Here is a 21,056-nt window from a genome sequence, read left to right as displayed (position 1 = left end):
CAAGGACAGAGCTGAGATTTTATTGTGACTGTAGTGCAGAGCCTCTGTCAGGGAGTGTCACGGTGTGCTTTACATATCAAGATGACCCCTCAGGCAGGCGGCCCAGTCAGCGGGCTGTTGAAGTGGTTTTCAGAGTAAAGGAGGCAGTCTCAAGCCCAGGGCAGGCAGACAGAGAAGAGATTTAAGATACTTTCTCAGGTAGAGTCATTTCTTTGCTTTTTTCCCTGAAACATCTCAAGCCAATCTTTCTTTTTACACATTGCCCCTTCCTCATTTTAGGACACCCTCATCTCTCTCCTTTCCAATCCCAGTAGCTTCTAATAATTTCTTTATGTTGTTGTACTTCCCAAGTGTGGAATTCTCAATTCTCCCTCTTTAACAAACTTGTCAAGATTTTTAGTTGCCTTCCACATTCAATTAATATTCCTCAATAGACATTTAAGACTCTCTATGATCTGGACTTAAACAGTTTTCCTGAACTCATCCAGCACATAACTTGTAGATATTCTGCTTTATTTATTATGAGGTCTCTGATTTTCCATACATTTGCATAGTTCTCTCTTTGACTGTGATCTTCTCAGAGCTAGACTCTTTCCCCATTATTCTCTTTAAAATTCCTTCAAAGTCTAATCTAGAAGAAATTACTTTCCCTAATCTCGCTTAGCCTCTTATTCCTCTTTGGAATTCTGTGGAATGTTTCCTGGATAGTTACAAGGCACTTTAAAAAAAGTAGTAAAATATACATTACATAGCCCAGTGTGGTGATGCATACCTGTAACCCCAGTACTTGGGAGGCTAAGATAGGAGGATCAGATGTTTGAGGACCACCTCAGCAAGACTCTCAGATACCTAGCAAGACCCTGTTTCAAAATAAAGAGAAAGGGCTGAGAGTATAACTTGGAGGTAAAATGTCCCAGGCTCAGTCTCCAGTAGTATACACACACACTGTTAAATTACCAGTCTTAAGTGTAGAGTTCTGTGACATTAGGCACACTCACAATGTTGTGCAACTACCATCACCATCCATCTCCAGAACTCTTCTCATCTTCTAAAATGGAAACTCTGCCCTCGTTAATCACAGATTTTCCCTTCCCCTCTTCTTCCTTCAGCCTGACAGATACCATTCTACTTTCAGTCTTTATGAACTTGACTGCCATGGGTTCCACATTACTTGTCCTTTTTGTGACTGGTTTATTTTACTAATAAGGATGTCTTCTGGGTTCATCCATACCATAGCATATGTCAGTATTTCCTTTTTTAAAAAAATCTGTTTTAGACTGATAATATACAATTGTGTGTGTAGGTCTCACATTTTGTATATGCATGTATCCATCAATGAACATATAGGTTTCTTCTCTACTTTTATCTATCAAGAATAATACTGCAGGTGGGCGTGGTGATGTACGCCTCTATTCACAGTACTTGGGAGGCCGAGACAGGAGGACTGGCAGATTCAAAGTTAGCCTCACAACTTAGCGTGGCCTCAGCAGCTTAGGAAGACCCTTTTCCCAAATATAAAATAGGCCTGGAGATTCTGGAGATGTAGCTCAGAGTTAGAATGCCCTGTCTTCAATCCCTAGTACAAAAAAAAAAATATTTCTATGCATGGTTGTGCCACTATCTATTGTATTCCAGTGTTTTCAATTTCACTTCTTTTGTTTATATACCTAGAAGTGGAATTTCTAGGTTTTATTGCAATTCTATGTTTGGTTTTTTAAAGAAGATGTAAACAGCAGTTATTACCTGGGTAATCATACTGATCTTGTCATTGTTCCTTCACGTCCATGTATTTTTCTGCCGCCCTCTCTCATCCCACAATCTGGTTACACAGTGCTTCCTCAAAGTGTTAGCCCATAGCAGCAAAATGTTTCCTCCACAGCAAAATGTTTATTCCTACCCCATTCATTCCCAGTGTTCCGGTTCACAAACACTTCTCTATAGGAACATCAGTGCTTGCAGAAGAATCTGTAATACAGCAGGCCTCCCAGGGTGACTAGCTCCAGTAAGATGACGAGGGAGAGCAACAGCTTGTTGGTTGTCACTTTTCTGGACATTGACTGGAGAGTCTTTCGACTTTTGCTCAGATTTTCATTTGTGTTTACCAGCCTGCTCTTGGTGCGTTCAACTGGTCTCGTTGCTCCTCCAGCTCTTCTAGGATTTCTGAGCCAGTCTAGTCAATCTCTGTGGCAATCCGATAAGGATGCTCAATACTTTGGGTGGCCCGGTTCAGGCTTTCAGTACCTTGTAGGAGTAATGCCCATTGTGACTGTAGCCAATTCATATGCTTGTTCTCTAAGGCATAAGCACCTTATTTCATTATCTCCTTGGCCCCCAGTCACAGCTGTCAAGGCATGCTTCACACTTCCCAGTGGAGTTTGTCAAAGTCCTTCTGGTAATTTCATAGCTTAGACATTATGGGATTACAGAAAGACAGGGGTACATACCAGAGCTCTTCCTCCATTTCTGCCAGCTGTCCCTGTGGTCCCCAGCAGCCGCTCAGGTGCCCCTTGCCAATCTTCATGGATGCCGCAGATCTCATGTAGCTTCTCGAAATCCTCACAGGAGGTGGCAAAGGTGGCCATGGCGCCGGCCGCACTACAGCCTTGGCTGCAGAGATACTGGGCACCAGGCTGTTCCAAGCCCCAGGTCAGCCGCCCAGCCCTGAAACCATCACCCGCTATGTTTGATTTTTTTAAAGAATTTCTAATACCAATTTTTTCCCCACAACAGCTGCACTATTTTATATTCCTACCAGCAATACACAAAAGTTTCTCTACATCCTTGCCAACATTTACTAATTTCTGGATTTTTTTTTTTTTTAGTATATATATGGTAGACATCCTAATGGGTATAAAGTGATATTATGGTTTGGATTTATATTTTCCTAATTATTAATGATGGTGAACACTTGTTTATGTGTTTATTGGCCATTTGTATATCTTCTTTGGAGAAACATATATTCAAATGTTTTGGACATTTTTAAATGAGGGCTTTTTTTGTTACTGAGTTTGTAGGACTTTATATATATCCTGACAGATAGTTTGCAAGTACTTTCTTCTGTGGGCTGTTTTCACTCTGTTTATAGTGTCCTTGATGCAGAAAAAGTTTTTAATTTTGATTAAAAATTGAGCTAAATCTTTCTTTTGTTTCTTATGTGTTTAGTGTCATATTCAAGAAATCGGCTAAATCCAATGTCATAAAGTTTTTTCTCCTGTTTCTTCTAAGACTTTTATAGTTTTAGCCCTTATGTTTAGGTTCTTGATCCAGTTTAAATTAGTCTTTATATTTGAAATAAACTTAAGGGTACAACTTTATTTTTTTGAATGTAGATGTCTAGTTTTCCCTGTACCATTTCTCCTTCTTTCCCCAAATGTTTTCAGCACCCTCATTGGAAATAAACTTTAACATATACATGAGGTCTTATTTCTGGGCATTCTACTATTCCATTGGACTACGTGTCTGTCTTTAATGTTAGTGCCACACTGTGTTCATTATTGTAGCTTTATAATAAGTTTTGAAATCGGGAAATGTGATATATCTAAATTTGTTCTTCTTTTAGATTATTTTTGCTACTCAGGGTTCCTTGGGATTCCATATGCATTTTAGAATGGAATTTTCAATTTCTGCATAAAATCATCAGTGGGGCTTTAAATAGGGGCACATTTTTACATTTTCTTGTAATAGAGTTAATCACATATCTATGTCCTTTATTACAATGGAATCTCTAGATGTTAGTGATGATATTAAACCAGTTCTTTTTTCCCTTAGCAAATATAGTAAGTGTTCATAATTACCTTTTTTTTTAAAAAAAAATAGATTGTCTTCCTCTGAGTAAATAGCTCATTATTTTTAATCATGATTTCGGAACTTTTCATTCTTGAGCTCTAAGCTCAAGAAACTCATCCCTGACTCTCTTGACCAGATTAGATCCCTTTTCCTGAACTCTGCCTCCAGAACCATTGCACATTTGTATTTCTATGCAGCTGTGAAGGTTTTTCTCTTGGGCAGCATGTTCCATTAAGTCAGGGTCTCTACCATGCCACTGTGCCCTACATGAGTAACAGCGGGTGGTCCTTAGTAGGAGCCCAGCCAGGATTAGTTTCTAGAATTTTCTTGTGATTTATATACTCCTGGTTATTTCTCTCTTTTGCTTTCTAACTTCCCTTTTAAAATTATAAGAAACATTAATTAATGCTCTCAATATACCCTCGGGATTATCAAGGACAGACTGTTACTGAAAGTGAAGCTTTTTAGAGTAAGTGTGCTAAAAATATGTAAAGGTGATAAGGTTTATAATGGAACCAGGTAGTTTTCTTGGGGAAAACAATCTCTGCTAATGTTTATTTCTGCTTTTGTGTGATTTGAAAAACTTAGGCATATACATATTATATTTCAGAACCAACCCGTTTTGCTCTTTGGACGACCTCAGGGAGATGGTGAAATTCGAATAACCACCCTAGACAAGCACACAAAACAGGAAAGGTGAGAAGACAAAAGCTGTGCTTCTTTTCAGAATAAGTAATTAGTATCAGAAGATTTGGAGAATCTTAAAACAAGTGTGTGTGTGTGTGTGTGTGTGTGTGTGTGTGTGTGTGTGTGTAAGGTATGGGAGATTGAACCCAAAGGTATTCTACCTTCAAGCTATACTCTCAGCTCTTCTTTTTATTTTTTTGGTCTGGTTTTTTTATTTTATTATTTTATTTTTTTTTGAAACAGAGTCTCACTAGGTTGTTGAGAGGTTTTTTAATATTTCTGAGGCTGGTGTTGAACCAGTGATCTTCCTGTCTCAGCTTCCCACGTACTGGGATTACTAATGGTGTGTACTATTCTGCTCAGTTTAAAACAGTTTTTTTTTTTTCAGGATTAAGGGGTGGGGGGAAGAAAAGCCAGGGTACACACCAACCCCTGATTCCTAAGATTTTCTGACATAGGTATTTTAGGTATTCATTTTCCTTTCTATTCTATTATCAGTTGACTATCTGGGCTCTTAAGAAGTTAGTAAAATCTATAAAAGATCAGCTAGGGTAAATAAGTACACATTAAAATAATAATAGAGGCCAGCATGACCTTATAGGCTTGTTATCCCAGCATTTGGGAGGCAAGAGACAGGAGGATCTGAGGATCCTGTTCATGGACAGTCTCAGCTACTTAGTGAGGCTTGTTGCAAGTCAGTGAGACCCTGTTTCAAAGTAAAGAGTGAAAAATAGGGCTGGGGTGCAGCTCAAAGGTAGAATACCCCTGGCTTCCATCCCTAGTATCACTCACACACACACACACACACACACACACACACACACACTAGAGATGAAGTAGCAAAAGAAACCTAATTGATTTTGGGGGTATTTATTTAAAAGTAACTTTATTTGGAAATAGGGTCTGGAGTATAGCCCAGAGGTAGAAAGCCCCTGGGTTCCATCCCCAGTACCACAAAAAAATAAGGGAAAAACTTTAAAATAATAGAAAATGTCCTAAAAGAAGACTGAGGACCATATAGTGATATTTTTCTCGAGAGGAATTGGTAGTGGAGTCTTTGAAGATTAGGGAGCGTGGCCTGGGCTCCTTAATTACCCTTGTGATTGTCATACTGGATTTTGTAATGATTTTCCGGACTCTTTGGAGAGTAGAAAGTCAGCCAGCAGGGGGCGGCATCAGCTCTTGCTTCCACTGTGACACCCTGGCTCAACAGGTAACCATCAGGAGTCAAACATCTCTTACACCTTAAACTTTAAAAGTGATGAAAGTGTTAGGGGCTCTGTGACTATACCATCATCATTATCACTGTGTTAAAAAATGTGTTAATCACCAAGAGTTTATGGAGATACAAAAAACTGGTGCTGGATGACACATTTAAAAGATTTCTTTCTCCTCTAAATTACATTTTTTGTTGTTGTTGTTTTGTTTTTGTGGCGCTGGGGATTTAACTCAGAGGCATTATATCTCCGAGCTAAACCACCAACCCGTAGCATTGAGCACCCGGCATGGACCGTGCTAGAGTCCTGTTTGTGACAGGATCCACCCCAAGAACAGCAGAAGTCAGCTGCTACCTTTGTCATTAATGCTGCCCTGAGTTCTGGCCTTTGAATAGTGAAAAGTAAATGTTCATGTGCAAGGTTTATCGCTTATCACAGTTGGTCTTTTCAACAACTTTGCCGGATGTATATATGGCTCTTCTTATGATTTAGCCCATTTTAAAAAGAGGGGACTGAGGCACCCAGAGGGCATCTCTGTGGTAGAAGGTGATGCTGGTATACACACAGTTCTTAGAAAGTTACAGTCCTCGCTCTTTTCAGTGCTCAGCACTGCCTGTTGCTGTTGATGCAAAAGAAGAATGGTTGGTTGGTATAATTACATCTTACCTAGAAATCATTTATATACATTCTTCTAAACTATTTAATGGCAGCCAATCAGTCAGTCTTTCCCTTTTCACAGGCACATCTTCTTATTTGACTTGGCAGTGATTGTGTGTAAAAGGAAAGGTGACAACTACGAAATGAAGGAAATCATAGATCTTCAGCAATACAAGATAGCCAACAATCCTACAACTGATAAAGAAAATAAAAAGGTGACTTCTTAAACATCGATAAGTATAATTTACTCGTATTTTGACTACTATGGAGAAGTATGACAATATAGTCATCCGTGACCAAAAGAAAGGTCTGTATATGTTCAATAGCAATGCAGTTTTTTAAAATAATTTTCATCCAAGGTCAGTTGGAATCTGGGAATACGAAACCTGCCGGTACAGAGGTCCAACTGCAAGTTACTGTGGGATGTGGCTTATACTGCAGGTGTTTTATTGCTGAGGATTGATTAAGTACAGGACTTTGTGAGCTATAGTGGGTGGTGGTACAGCTGAAGTGATCATCTCTCCTGTCCTAAGATAAAGACAGTAAAAGGCGTGTGTTATAGATGTGCAGATGACTGTGATAAACAGCCTGCATGTTCACAGTTTGTACATTGATAATATTATTAGGGGGCTTGGGGATGGTTATAGTGGTGTCTTACTGAATTTGGAGACATTATTTTTTAAATAAATGATGCATACTAACCCAGAGAATATTAATTTTAACAGTGGTCGTATGGCTTCTACCTCATCCATATCCAAGGACAAAACGGGTTAGAATTTTATTGCAAAACAAAAGATTTAAAGAAAAAATGGCTGGAGCAGTTTGAAATGGCTTTGTGAGTATTTCTGCTTTTAAAAGTTCTGTATTTATTACTTTACACATCAATTATAAATAATGAACGACCAGTAATCTTTCATTCTTGTCCTAAGTGTGTGGTAGCTCTGAGCTTGACTGCCAGCCAGGAGGGTATTTACTTGGTGACTTTGGTCTCCTTTGGTGACTTTCTTCCAAAAGAAGAAAGAGGGAGCTCTAACCTTCTATTTGACATTCTTGCAGGAATACTTTAATTCTTTAGCTTTCAGCAGCCCAATAAAATATTATTTCTTCTAATGATAAACTTTTAATGTGATTATTGTTTTTAAATATGTATCTTTAAATTAAATAGAAATATCCCTCCACATACACACAAATATATACATACCTATGTGAACATATCTTAATTTTAATAGAATGACTGATTTATTCCCTCTGTTTTAAGCTCATTTATTGCTCCAATACTGGCTAAATTGCAGATGTATTCAGTGAATGCTTTAAGGGCTCAGTTTCTTTGAATGTTCTTTCCTTTTATTAGAGCAGAAGCTTAACAAAGGGGTGGAAAATAAATCATACCTGTGTCGAAAGAAATGGCACACAGAGCAGTAATTACCCAGGCACAAGTCTCCATAGGTGTTTCTCTTTTATTTTTGATGTTTACAAATTAAAAGGTACATAATGACCCCTATTGTAGAAACATATTGGTCACCTTGAAATGAAAGTATTAGCAAAGGGTGGAATTAAGCAAAATCATTTTTGTGATTTGGTTCATTTGTGTTCTAGAATTATTTACCTTTTGCTGACAACTGCTACGGAGTCTTCTTTTGTTTCTTGTTTTAAGTGCTCATGTTAATATAAAATAGAGGTAGGATTAGAATGTTTTATTGTGTTCTAAAGTGAAAAATAAAGATTCTTTTGGGATTGTCTTATCTACTATTTCAAGAGACAGCATTATATAGCTAAAATATCTTTACGCCTACAAACAGTTCTGGATTCCACTGTAATCACGGCCATGAGCTGACGGCAGAGCCTTAGTAAAGTCATGTAGTCTCTGCGTTCCTCAGTCTCCTTATCTGTAAAATAGGGAAAATAATATTTATTTTGAACTTTAAATAATATGCATCAGGAGACTTCTAGCCACCTAGTACATCAGGAGCCATATGGTATGGCCTAATAGGTAATATCACTTGTTGTTATTGCTGTTGTTTTGTGTTTAGGATCCTAGCACATTTATGAGTATTTAAACTAGAGTGCTACATCATATACTTTGCATGCTTCTGCAGTGACATACTTGGGGTGGAGAAGTTGGAATTGGAGTGGAAGGACTCTGGGGCTAGTGACAGTAGACAGAGGCAGAACTGATCTCAACCTTTGCTCCTGTGGGAATGTGCTGGGCAAGCAGTCTTTTTTTTTGGGGGGGGGGGCTATGTAATCTTTAGATTAGTGAAGGAATTTCTGCAGAGGAGGAAAGCTAAATTTCTTGTCTCTGAGTGGACAGGCTCCTCAGACTGTATGATAGACACATCAATGAGTATTTTGTTCAGTTGCTATAATCTCTAATACAAGAGACTTGATAAAATACATGCTTATGTCTCTGTCATGTAAAGGCATCTGAGGTAGGTAGAGGAAGGCTGGTATGGTGGCTCTTGGGGTACCCTCGGGGGCTCATGTCTTCTTCTTCTTCTTCTTGCTTTTTCCTCAGAAGCTTTTAGGCATCGGTGGTCTCAGTTTCTGGAGCTCCAGCTATAGAATCTGCCTTTGTGGCAGCAGAAGGTAATCTCCCACATCTAAGGATCCTTTGCAGAAATACCACATAATTCTGTTATGTAATACTGACCAGACCTCAGTCATGTGGTCACACCTGAGAAGGGAGCCTGGGAATCAAAATCTTGATTCCGGACCGGATTGTGCCCGGCTAAAAATAGAAGTTCTTTTAGATGGAAGAAGGAAGGAGTGGGTGGTTGCAGGCAGCTAGCAGCCACTGCCTTACAGGTAGTACAGGACTCTGGATGGATTTATATTGTCCCAGCACATTGGGAAGGCTCCAGCACACACAGGCAACCTGAAATTCTTAATCTCTGATTATTTTTCATACACCGCAACAACAGGATAAAACAGCAGTAGAAGTGGTTTTTGTATTTTAGGATTCCATTGACTGCCCTTACAGATAACAGCAAGGAGGAAGTAGCTTTTTTGAGAATTGCTTGGAGTTAAAGTAAAGGGAAGGGTTATATCATATATGGTCAAGTAAAATCAGGATCTATTCAAGTATCAGAATATTCTATTTTATTTTCTTCCTTTTTTGGAGAATTTTATATCTACAAGCTCTGGTAATGTTTGCTCCAGGCTTTCTAAGGCAGCTCTTGCCTATGTTCTGCTCAGGAAAATGGAATAACTAGGTTTCCCTGTGCTTAAGATTTTGCTTATGGTTCAAGTCTTGCTCTTTCGTCCATTAGCTAAACTTTCATTTTGTAAGTCATGGAGAACACAAGAAAACGAAGAAATCCAGTATCATTCATGACAATACAGGAAGAACAGCAAGCCTCATGTATATCGACAGGATAGCTTCTTTCCAGTGTCCCTACATCTTTCTAGAACACTCTGCGTTGCCGTTTTAGGGAAAGAGAGACATTGGAGGTAGGCTAGAGGTTGATCAAGGGAGCTAATACTTTTAATACTGATGGAATGTTTGCCAGTTTTGTTTATAGAAGATAGAAATTCTGTTTATAGGATGATTGGCTTATTCTTCTTTAACTGCACATTACCTGTAAGGTACTTAAAATACTGCTTTCATTTAAAACATTAAGAAAAACCATAGCAAAGCATGAACACCAATACATGATAAAGATGCAGTGAACACAAATCCCCTCCCCAGAGGTGACCTCAGCCTCAGCGTCTGTCTTTTCCAAGCACACCCATCCTTACTCAGCAGCCCTGTTCTCGACCTTCTTTGGCCATAACCACTTCCAGCATTTGAAATATGCAGTGAGCCACGTTAGAACTTGGCAACCTCTGCAGGAAAAGCTGAACAGAGAGAAATGCAGCAGTTGACCCACTTGGCCAAAGCTGGAGGAAGGATTTCCTCCTCCTTGTGAGAAGTGTAGCAGGGCTGTTTGCCTTTGAGGCTGCTGGAGCAATCGTGGTGCCACGTGACAATGAGAGCTAGTTCTGGGGTCTCTGCCCTGAAGAGCACATTCAGACCTGTAAGAGCTTGATTGATATGCACTGCTTACTTTTACTTATTCCAAAGGGCTTTTTGTCACCAACCGCCTCGCACAATTCCATTTAGTCGTCTATGAAATAGGATGGAAAAGTTTCTTGGCTTAGGGTGGTTTTCATAGCGATGTTGGAAAATGTTCTGGCGCATGAATGTTGATAGCAATGATCAGGATTTTGTTAAGAGCCTATGGATGTTTTCTTCATAAAAAGACACTGTGTTTTTATGAATAGTCCTGTTATAGTTAAATTAATAAGCCTTATCATATTCAGTTTTTTGAACTAGAAATTAAACTCAGGCACTTTCTGCCCCTGAGATATGCCCTCAGCCCTATTTTATTTTTTATTTAGAAACAGAGTCTCAGTAGGTTGTTGAAGGTTTAAGTTGCTGAGCCTAGTCTCAAACCTGAGATCCTCCTGTCTCAGCCTCCCAATACTAGGATTACAGGTGTGTGCCACCATACCTGGCATAATATTCATTTTATAATCCAGGAGACTAGTAACCACAGGAGAATTTCATCACATTTGTGCAAGGTTGATGCTATATCATTTATAATAGAGTTTGTGATCTCAGTTCACAGAATTTTTTTTTTTAATCCAAGAGGATGCTAAAATAAGCAGCCACACTCAGATCTTGTTATAAAAAAAAGGAAGTCAGGGTTTTCAGTTTTTTGTTTGTTTGTTTCATCCTGAATAGGACTTAAAGGTTAGAGAGTTTTTCTAAATTTCCCAGGAACAAATCAAAACTGGGAAAACTATGAAATAAGGAAGCGGAATAATAGAACAAGAAGACTTTTTAAAAGAAAGGTTTTGAAGCTGGGTGTGGTGGCACACACTGTAATCTCAGTACTTGGGAAGCTGAGACAGGAGGATCACGATTCGCAGCCAGCCTCAGCTACTTAGTGAGGCCCTCCGCAACTTAGTGAGATCCTGTTTCAAAATAAAGAATAAAAAAAAAAAAATAGGGCTGGAAGTGTAGCTTGAAAGTAGAATGCCCCTCAGCTCAATCTCAAGTACTGCAAAAAAAAAAAAAAAAAAAAGTTTTGAAATAGGAAGGAAAAGAAGTCATTACATATGGTAGAAGATAGATAGATTCAGAATTGGCTTCTTCAGTACTTCTTGCCTGGAGTTTCTTCTGACCAACCTGACCCAATTCTTGAAATTTAGCTATTTACATTTGCTCCCTTAAATAAAAAAAAAAAGCCCATTTGAAGATGCATATACCCCTCTTGCTGCAGACTCCATGCCAGGCATGGTGCTCTCGGGATTTCCTGAGGAAAACCAGCATAGAAGCCCTCCATGTCTGCTGAAATGCTAGCCTAGGACATTTATTTGTTAATCACCTCGATGAACAGTTGTGGGGAGAGGAGCGGGGATAGATATTCCAGAGGGGCAGGGGCACAATGGGACCAGCTTCATTGACCTGTCAGTCACCCCCAGGGAAAACAGCCTCTGGGCTTTGTATTTCCCCACCATGAGCCTCTGAAAAGAATCTGGCAGGCAAAGATGGGGCGCAGTGAGGATCTAGCCACTAAGCTCTGCAAATCACATTTAATCCGAGGTACAGTGTTGCTTTCTAATTTATTCCATGTCTACTTCCAGAAGGAATTTGGAGTCACTTACAATAAAGAGCACACATGCTGCAGAATTCAAAAGAAAAATTTAAATAATCAGAGGTTAAATAAAACAGCGTTTTTAAGGATATTTCTCTCACACACAGCTTCGCCAGGGAAGAACATTTTTTTGAAATTTACTTTCTGTGGTTTGTAGGATAAAAACAATAAGCATTTTTAATAGTGCAAATGGAACGTTATATTTCATTAAACATAATGTGTTCTAATCAAAAGATATGGCTCAAATATCCTAAATACCAGATAATCACCAGAGGAAGTTTTGTTCCTTCTGCAAATATTTATTGATTATTTTCTTGTGGCTAGACACAATTAGAAACCCTGGACAGATTAGAAACCCTGGACAGATAATAATGATGGAGCTGCTACAATTAAATTTAAATATTTTTAAATTTCCAAATATAATCATGTGAAATTAATTTATGATGGACTAATTTTCAAGACCGAACTATTGCTATTTCTACCCAAATCATCTCTTCCTTCAGCCACATTTACTCAAATATCAGTAGATGGCTCCAACATTGCCCATGACAACAGGCCTCTATCTCTCACATGTCATCAGTCTCTTACCAGTTGCTGCAGATTAAGTCTGACCATTTCCTTGTTCTCTTCATTGCTACCCACCCCGGCTAAATTAAGCCTTCTGTGTCCCTAATTAGCTTCTTCATTCCCTGCCCCTCCTAACCAATCCATTCTTCCCTGAACATCCAGGGTTATCTGATCCAGGCATCCTATATTTTCAACCCTCTGTCAGCTGTTGGTTGTACTGGGTATAATGTCAGTTTTGGGTTTTTTTTTTTTTTTTGTAATGATGCAGGAAGGCCCTGTCTCATTTTATCTCATTGTCTTTCTAGCCACATCTTCCATGTTTTCCCTGTGCTCGTTTCTCTTTGGTTAGACTGTGTATTTTAGTTCCTGGAGAATACACATGCCATCGGCACTGTGCATGAGGTTTTCTGCCTGGTGCGGTCTTTCCGTGTGCTCTTTCTCAGCTAGTTCCAGAGCCTACAGGTCTTGACTTTTAATGTTATTTTGGGAGAGAGCTTCCCCTGGCCTCTGTGCCAGTGAGTAATCCCACCTTCTCAATATTCTCCCACAGTTTTACTGTGTCACCAGGCATGCAGAGCGTTTTCAGCCTTCCACAATCCAGCCATCCCCCTACCTGTTAAAGAGAATCTGTTACTTGTGTGCTAGGTCTTGCTTAACTTTTCTTCTCTTAAAGGATTAGGATGTTTTCTTGAGTATTAGGATAGATGCTAAATTGAACTACATGATTAGAGCTGGAGAAAGAGAAAAAGAAATCCTCACAGGTCTGGAGTTGGAGAGAAAGTTTTGGGTTTTGTGTGAGTCAGACCCTCGAATACCATGGGACCTGAGTGATTTGGGAAGGGGAAAGGGCCTCTGGACATGTGTGGCTGAGAACTCTGAATTGTATTCTTTTGTACATTCTTTGAAATACAAAGAACACAATTACTTTTTGGTTGGTTTGTTTGCTATGTGTATACCTTTAATGTTCCAAGGCTGAAAACCACCTGGGCCCTTGGATTGGCGATATTACCAATAGATGTGTTTAATATCTGGTTTTTTTTCCACTGGACTGTAAACATCATGAGGGCAGAGGCCTTCTCGACATTCACTTGCATGATCTGTTCTGACAGAGACCTGGGCACGTAGTAGGTAATCATATTTTTATTGTAAGTGTGTGTGTGTGTGTGTGTGTGTGTGTGTGTGTGTGCGTGCGTGCGTGCGTGCGTGCGTGTGTGTGTGTGTGTGTGGTGTTGGGAGTTGGACCCTGGGGCATTCTACCTGTGAGCTAGAGCTCAGCCCTATTTTATCTTAAAACAGGGTTTCATTAAGTTGCTAAAAGCCTCACTAAGTAGCTGAAGCTAGCCTTGGACCTGCCATCCTCCTGTCTTGACCTCCCAAATATTGGGATTCTAGGCATGCACCACCATGCCTGGCTTTACTATAAATTTGAAATTTCACTCTTTAAGTGTTCTGATTATCAAACCAAGAAAAGAAACAGACATTATGGATTGTGGAATTCTTATTGTCTGGGAAAAAAATCACAATAGCCCTTGATAGTGAGCTATATTTTGTATTGTAAGATGGTATAGAGTGTGGATCTTTAGGTAAGAGACACTGAAAAAGCACCTTCTCTGCTGGTATCATTAGATATTTATAATTTGTGATGTTAATACCATATTGTTTCTTATATTAGCCTCTAAATATGAAGTTGTGATTTTTCTAAGACATTTCTGTAGACACCTAACCCTTTTTTGAAAGCCTGTCTTGAAGCTTGGATAAAACTTAGGGAATCAGGCAGGATGAGTAATTTTCACATTGTCTACATCATCTTTAAGGAGCCTTTATTTCACCCTACTTATGCTAAAACCCAAAAAACCATATGCATCTCATACTACTTGGGAATTCTTTGCCCTTAGAAGAATTAGAAATGGCTCAGATTTTACTCTGGAGTGTGAAGTGTTTAGAGCCTGCATACTCCCTCGCATTTTTCTCTCTATCCACATTCCTAATTCCTTGTGGTTTTCTTCTCTTTTGCTTTTATTTTCTACCTGTCAGACACAGAAAATATTCCTATTATACACCTAAAGTGTAGTTACAATCTAAAACTTTGTGCTGCTGATGGATGTCATGAGGAGACTCAAGCCCTGCACATGTATCCTCTGCTATTTCTCTGGTCTCCTTAACACCCTAAGTAGCACCTGTGGGTGAATGCTATATACTACTAACTCTAGTGTGCCAGACTCCCGACCTCAGCGCCCTGTGGAGCCTCAAGGCAGACCATGCAGAGCCCTGCCCACCATTCTGGGCATTAGAGAACCACACTGTCATGTTATACCTCAGTTCCAGAGCAAGCTTCCTGGGAGTTTCTCAAGAGAAGATGAGCCATGTATGGTAACACATGCCTGTGATTCCAGCACTTGGGTGGCTGAGCCAGGAGGATTTCAGGTTCAAAGACAGCCTCAGCATCCTAGGACACCCTGTTTTAAAAACAGAAAAATTAAGTAAAAATTAAGTAAAAAAATTAAGTAAAAATTAAGTAAAAATTAAGTAAAAAGTACATCTGAGGATGTAGCTCAGAGGTAGAATGTCCCTGGGTTCAATACAAAGTACCAAATTGGGGGGGGGGTCTTTGTTGCTGATTGATAAAAGAGACATGTCTATAATAGCAAAGGTTTGGCAGCAGTTTGACATCCTCTTTTGAAAACGTTAAAGATGCATGTTGTTTCTGTTTAAGTTGCCTCCCATTCGCTAAGTCAGGACTGGGATAGCATACTCAAACAGCTATGACTACTGCTGTTCTCTCCCCTCTTCATCCTTCCACTTCCTCACTTTCGTCAGGGTGGATCTGTTCATCTGCTTGAATCTTCTCAAATGTATAAATACATATCTGTTGAAACAACAAGTTTCATCTCTTGGAGCAGGGGCCAGTGAGCCTTTTTTTGTAAGAGTCCAGGGAAGACATATATTTTATGCTTTATGGGCCATGTGGTCTTTTCAGAACTACTTAATTCTATCCTTGTAAAATCCTAACGGCAGCCACAGGTAACAACATAACTGAATGAATGTGGTGTGTTCCAATAAAACAGCTGTTTGGCCGTATTTGTCTCATGGGCTGCAGTTAGTGACCCTTGTCTTAGAGCACAAATAAGATGATTTAGTCCGAGGGAATGTAGTGTGTGTGCATGCGTGTGTGTGTTCGTGTGTGTGCATGCGTGTGTGTGCTCGTGTGCGTGTTTGTGTGTGTGTGTGACAAGTGAATGATCTCAACTATAATGGAACTGCACTGTGGCCTTTTATACAAGTGTGAAATTTTATTTTATTTTTTATTTTTTTCGTAACAGTGATTCCCCGTTAGACCATTATGGTGTTTTAGCCCCTGAAAAAAACAAACCTGGATAAAGTATCAGTAGTTGGCATTATTTTTTCCCCTGTCCAATTGCATGTCAAAAATGTCTGCTCAAAGGGCAGAGCAGACCTACTCAGGTATCCATTCTCATTAAGTTCTGTTTGCCACTTATTGGAAAGGACAGCAAGTCCCACAGACTCTCCAGGCCAGTGGCAGTAGCTCAGTGAGCATGTTTCGTTTGTTTTTGTTGGGGTCCTCTGTTTGAACCCAGGGGCATTCTACCTCTAAATTACACCCTCCCCCGGCCCTATTTTATTTTTATTTTCTCAATTTTGAAACGGGTCTTGCCAAGTTGCTGAAGGCCTTGCTGAGTTGCTGCGGCTAGACTCGGGCCTGTGATCCTCCTGTTTCAGCCTCTCAAGTACTGGGATTGCAGGCGTATACCACCACGCTCGGTATAACAAGGAAGGCTTGTCACAGGCAATACTCCTTGTGCTCATGAAGCATTTTCTTTCCAGAAGTAGTTTTTGTACCTGCTATTTAGTCTGAGATGTCCTCCCTGGAATGTACACAGAGGGAACTAGAAGGTGCAGCGAAAGACTGGTGGTGTCCAGAGCTGGCCGGAGAGTGGATTCACTGGATGATCTGTGTATGGAGGTGACATTGTGACTGTGGTGGCACCTGCTTTGGCATCTTCTGGGGGCCTGAAGCCTGACCACATCTCTCTGGAAACCGGTGGCTCTATAGGCATCATGGCCAAAATAGCGATCCTTGAACCACCTTTCTATTTGTCTGTCAGTATGCATTTTTTGGTTGTTAACTTGGAGAAATTATTTTCTCTAACAACCTCCTCTTATGTTCTCTCCTTAAAAGGCTTTCATGACCAGTTTTTTTTAATAAGAAGAACTTGTTGACGGGTGTGGGAGTCACGCCGACACGCTCCGCTGCTCCACCGGGCTGTGCCGCGTCTCCTGGTGCTGACCTATTCACATTAATCTCCCAGGTTGAAGCCAGCTCAACTCTCCCTGAATCTAATGTATTGTCTATAACCTTTCAAAATTGGCAGTTAAGTCAGTATGGGGAACTATACTGGCAGCAATAAAAAGAAGCAGGACACGGGACAGTGCTCAGAAAAAATCACAGCTGTCATGAAACGGAGTCTTTCAGCACCCCGCTGGATCCTGAACACACGAGAACATTTCTTGCATGACAGAGCATTAGCAAGTATTAAATAGTATTCTTGTTCTGTGATTGCTGAGTGGGGATCAACTCTTCTCCTTTTTATCTGCTTGTATTTAACTTGACATGTTCCTGGCTTCCCTGAACATGCTTTTGGGGAAAGAGAAGTCATAGGCCAGAGGAGGGAAGGAAGGAAGGAGAGATATCAAAATTTCCATCAACAAATAAGCATCACTCTGGTTAAGACTAAATGAGAATAAAATTATTAGGTTGAATGAGTGTTGGTTTCCCTGGGCCTTTATGACAGAGCCTTTGATCTGTTGATTTTCTTTCTTCTTTTGAATGAACAATAATAGCATAATCAGGAGAGTTTAACCTGGCAGCTGTGGTCACCCTGCTGTCTCCAGCTTGTCTGGGTAGCATAGAGATTAACACAAAGGAAAAGTTTGCTTGGGAACTGATTGTTGTACTGAGTCAACTTGATGTGCGGTTTCCTCCAAGAAAATTCATTACAGTGAATTCTATAATGTTAAGCAAGCTCTGACGCATAAGTCTAAACCTCATAGATACTGTCACAAACACTGCTTTTATAATAGTTCCGGATAAGAAATTATTAGATCATAAGCATTACTACTTTGAGCAACATAATACAAAATAAGCTGCACTTGGAAATTGACAGTCCTTCTAGGTGAAACCAGGGTAGAAACTTCAGTATTCCCCTTCATGAGGCCATAGGTAAGAGCAGTCTATTAGGAGAGATGAGAAAGGCATTTTTGAAACTATCTTTGAAGGAGTCTACATGTGTTGTTCATCTGCACTTATTCGTTCAGTCATGTCTTTACCAAGCATCACACGCATAACATGGTATGTTCTAGGTACTGGGAATTGTCATGATAAGATAAGTGATCTTCTCTCACGGAGTTTACATTGCATCCAGGCTTATATTTCCATGTCAGAGTTACAATAATACAAAGCAGTGATGCATTGCAAGGTTCCTAGTTATTTTGATTTGCAGAGCATGGAATTGGAAACTTCAGCCGAGGAAAGTCCTATGTATGTGATGTGGGTGGACAAACCTTAGGGTTATTGGCCCCCTAGGGAATCTAAGAAAGGCATTTCCAGCCAAAGTCTCTTCTTCGTGTAGAAAAATTTGTTGTAAGTTATATTTCTTGCCAAGTACAGCCAGTGCTTGAATGCCTCTTGTGATGAGGAACTCACTGTCCCTGGGGTTGTTAGCTCTATCTCTGGTTAGCTGTTTCTGTAGGAAATTCTTTCTTATAAAATCGGAAGCTTTTCTCTTCAAGAATAATTTCCTAATATCCTTTCTTGGCTCAAATAGAACATGTCCTTGTTCTCTGTATGAAAACCCATTAGATGTTTGAAGAAAATTATTTCTCCAAGTTCTTAAAACATTTTTTTTGTGAAATAAAATGAAACTTAATTTGGGATGTTAATTGAATGCTTATTAGGATCAGGTAAAGGCATGGGTAAATTGAACTTTAATTTCAATCCAATATCATGGGCAGGGTACAGTTAATGCTAGATGTCATTCTCACAAAAAACAAGACTTTGTATTTTTGAGGTGTTTAGCAATAAATTTTGGAATATCTAGTTGAATTATAGATAACATTTTAACATCCTGATTCTGAGTACCTTAAGAAGAAAGGTTTGGGATTTTAATTCCTTCATTATACAGTATTTAAAGTCTAGAAGTATACAGTGATAATTCCTTTCTATCACACAGCACTTTGAGGTTAGCAAAGTGCTTTTGGATAACACCTCCTTTGATTCTTAAGAGTCTTATGAGGTGGCCGGGAAGGTATAATCCCCTTAAAAATCAGAAAATAGAGGATAGAGTAAGTATTTTGTGTCCTTTTTTCCAGTTAATAAGTAGCAGAAACTGAACTTGAAACTCAGTCCGAGGCTTTCTCTTCACACCACGATGCCTCGATTATAGCAAGAATACCTACTGCTGTTCTCCAAAGATCAAAGTTTCCTTTGTTTATAAGCAAGAGGAATTCTTGTTGTATAATATATCATGTACTGGATAAAAACATCATTTAGAATGTAAGTACTTCTACATTTTGGAGCTACTGTTGTATACAAATTTATACAAAATCAAATAAAATATATTGTGCATATTAGCAACAATTTGTAAGAATGATTTTGGCTGCAAAGAACTTCCTTAGAGCAAAGTAAGTCACATTTTAATTTACAAGTTAATGTCTATCACAGATCTTGGTTGCTGTGTCTTTAACACAGGATTGAGCCTAATATGAATTATGAGGAGTTGATTTGGTTTGATCGTATTTTTATTCTCCTAGGTTTTTAGATAATGAGATTTTAATCCTAGAGTTTAAGTTCTTCTTTAGAAGTAAAGGAACTGGGGGAGAAAAGCCACATGATCTGACACTAAGCCCTGGTCAGTCATCAGGTAGATTACGATGAGTCTTAAATAAACAATTGTGTTTGTTTTCACCCACTTCTTAAGTAACCCTGGACGTTTGTTACATAAGTCACAGAATATAGGACATGGTATGATAACACTGCCATCTTCTCCTTCAGGATAAACTTTGAACTAAGCACTAGGTAACTTCTTCCTCCTAGGGAGAGCCAGATTTGAAGTGGTTATCTGAACCATGTGTTTGATCTGTTTGTTATTAATTAGAATACCAGACTTTTTTCTATACATCTATCTCTAAGAAAATATTAAAGTTTGGGAATTTGGATTATCTGCTTCAAATGTGGCTAAAATATTCCAGTTATCAGTGGTCTCTGATTATTTTGTCTTAGCCACACCTTTATACTTATTTATACCACCACTGACTACACAAAGCAGCCAGCTCTTTGAATACATGAAGGCAATTTCCATGTCACAAATGCCCTACAATAATTGGCCTTATAAATTAAACATTTCATTAAAATAATACCATCTTATTTTGTAAAGTCTGTATTAATAAAAGCTTTTATGTTAAATATTTTTCCTATTTTTCTATGCATCAGCCTTGTAAGAGCATTAAAATTTGTTGACATAAATGCAGTTTTCCAAATAGAAGGCTTCATAATGCCAGGCATAGTGGCACATGCAGGCATAGTGACACAGCCTCAGCTATATAGCGAGGTCCTTTGCAACTCAGTGAGACCCAGTTTCAAAAATAAAGAATAAAAAATTAGGGCTGCGGGTGTCTCTCAGAGCTAGAATGCCTCTGGGTTCCATCCACAGTACTGCAAACAACAACAAAAAAGTCTTCATAAAATTTATGATGGGGGAAGTTTATCTATTTTTGCAAATAAGTAAACTGAAGACCAGAAATATCAGAGACCTTCCTGGGCTGTGGCTCATCCTGGAACAGTCTGCATCCATATCCTTCAGTTTGTGGTACATGTTCTTTTTTCTAGAGTTTCTTGCCCAAATGATTGGTAAAGAACAAAACCAATGTCTTGTTAAACCTAGAGTTTTCATCTACTGACACCAAACTGCAGACTTGCTTTATTTATTTATTTATTTATTTATTTTAATATCAAGAACATCCAGCAAGAAAATTCTCTCATCTGTTTTCATACACCAAATTTGCTTTATGTAGTCTTTGACAAATGACTGGTTGATCAGAATCAACTCAGGGATCTGTTCTCTGATAGTACATTAATAATAGATATGCATTAAAACTTCTCCTAGAGAATATTTGAGCTTTGACATATTGAACACTGGCATTTTAAATTAAAGCCGTTGCTGTCAGTGCATTTTTAAAAGCTAGATAGCTTGGAAATACTGTTTCATACATAACAAAATAGACCCGAGGTCATATGTAGTTTACTAAGGCAAAACTATGCCTGGCCTGTTTAATTGTAGTAGGACTTTGAATTGAGTTTTCCAATTATCATGGCCTAGACATCTTTCAGACTGAAAAAGAAATTGAACTGTTTTTCAGGGCCTTGATTTACTAGAAGAAATACCATAGAGCAACCTGATGGATTTCCTACATGCTATAAAGGCTA

General features: G+C 39.0%; 1 protein-coding gene and 1 pseudogene across 3 annotated transcripts in view; one reads left to right on the top strand and one right to left on the bottom strand.

Moving 5' to 3' along the window:
- VAV3 (vav guanine nucleotide exchange factor 3) overlaps positions 1 to 21,056 on the top strand; it is a gene marked incomplete at both ends in the record, with an annotated part of 378,650 nt that overhangs the window by 194,622 nt on the left and 162,972 nt on the right. For both annotated transcript variants that reach the window (XM_080690386.1, XM_080690385.1), the window contains 3 exons: positions 4,397 to 4,482; positions 6,430 to 6,562; positions 7,073 to 7,182. In XM_080690386.1, coding sequence (XP_080546512.1) covers positions 4,397 to 4,482; positions 6,430 to 6,562; positions 7,073 to 7,182 — 329 coding nt within the window. The remainder of the gene's footprint in view (positions 1 to 4,396; positions 4,483 to 6,429; positions 6,563 to 7,072; positions 7,183 to 21,056) is intronic.
- Positions 1,947 to 2,582, bottom strand: LOC308261315 (vesicle transport through interaction with t-SNAREs homolog 1B-like; annotated as a pseudogene). The gene has a single exon. The product of its transcript is annotated as a vesicle transport through interaction with t-SNAREs homolog 1B-like (transcript).

The sequence above is a fragment of the Muscardinus avellanarius genome (genome assembly GCF_963383645.1).
Source record: "Muscardinus avellanarius genome assembly, chromosome: 3".
NCBI classification, from domain to species: domain Eukaryota; kingdom Metazoa; phylum Chordata; class Mammalia; order Rodentia; family Gliridae; genus Muscardinus; species Muscardinus avellanarius.
This window is presented reverse-complemented; position numbering and strand designations above follow the sequence as displayed.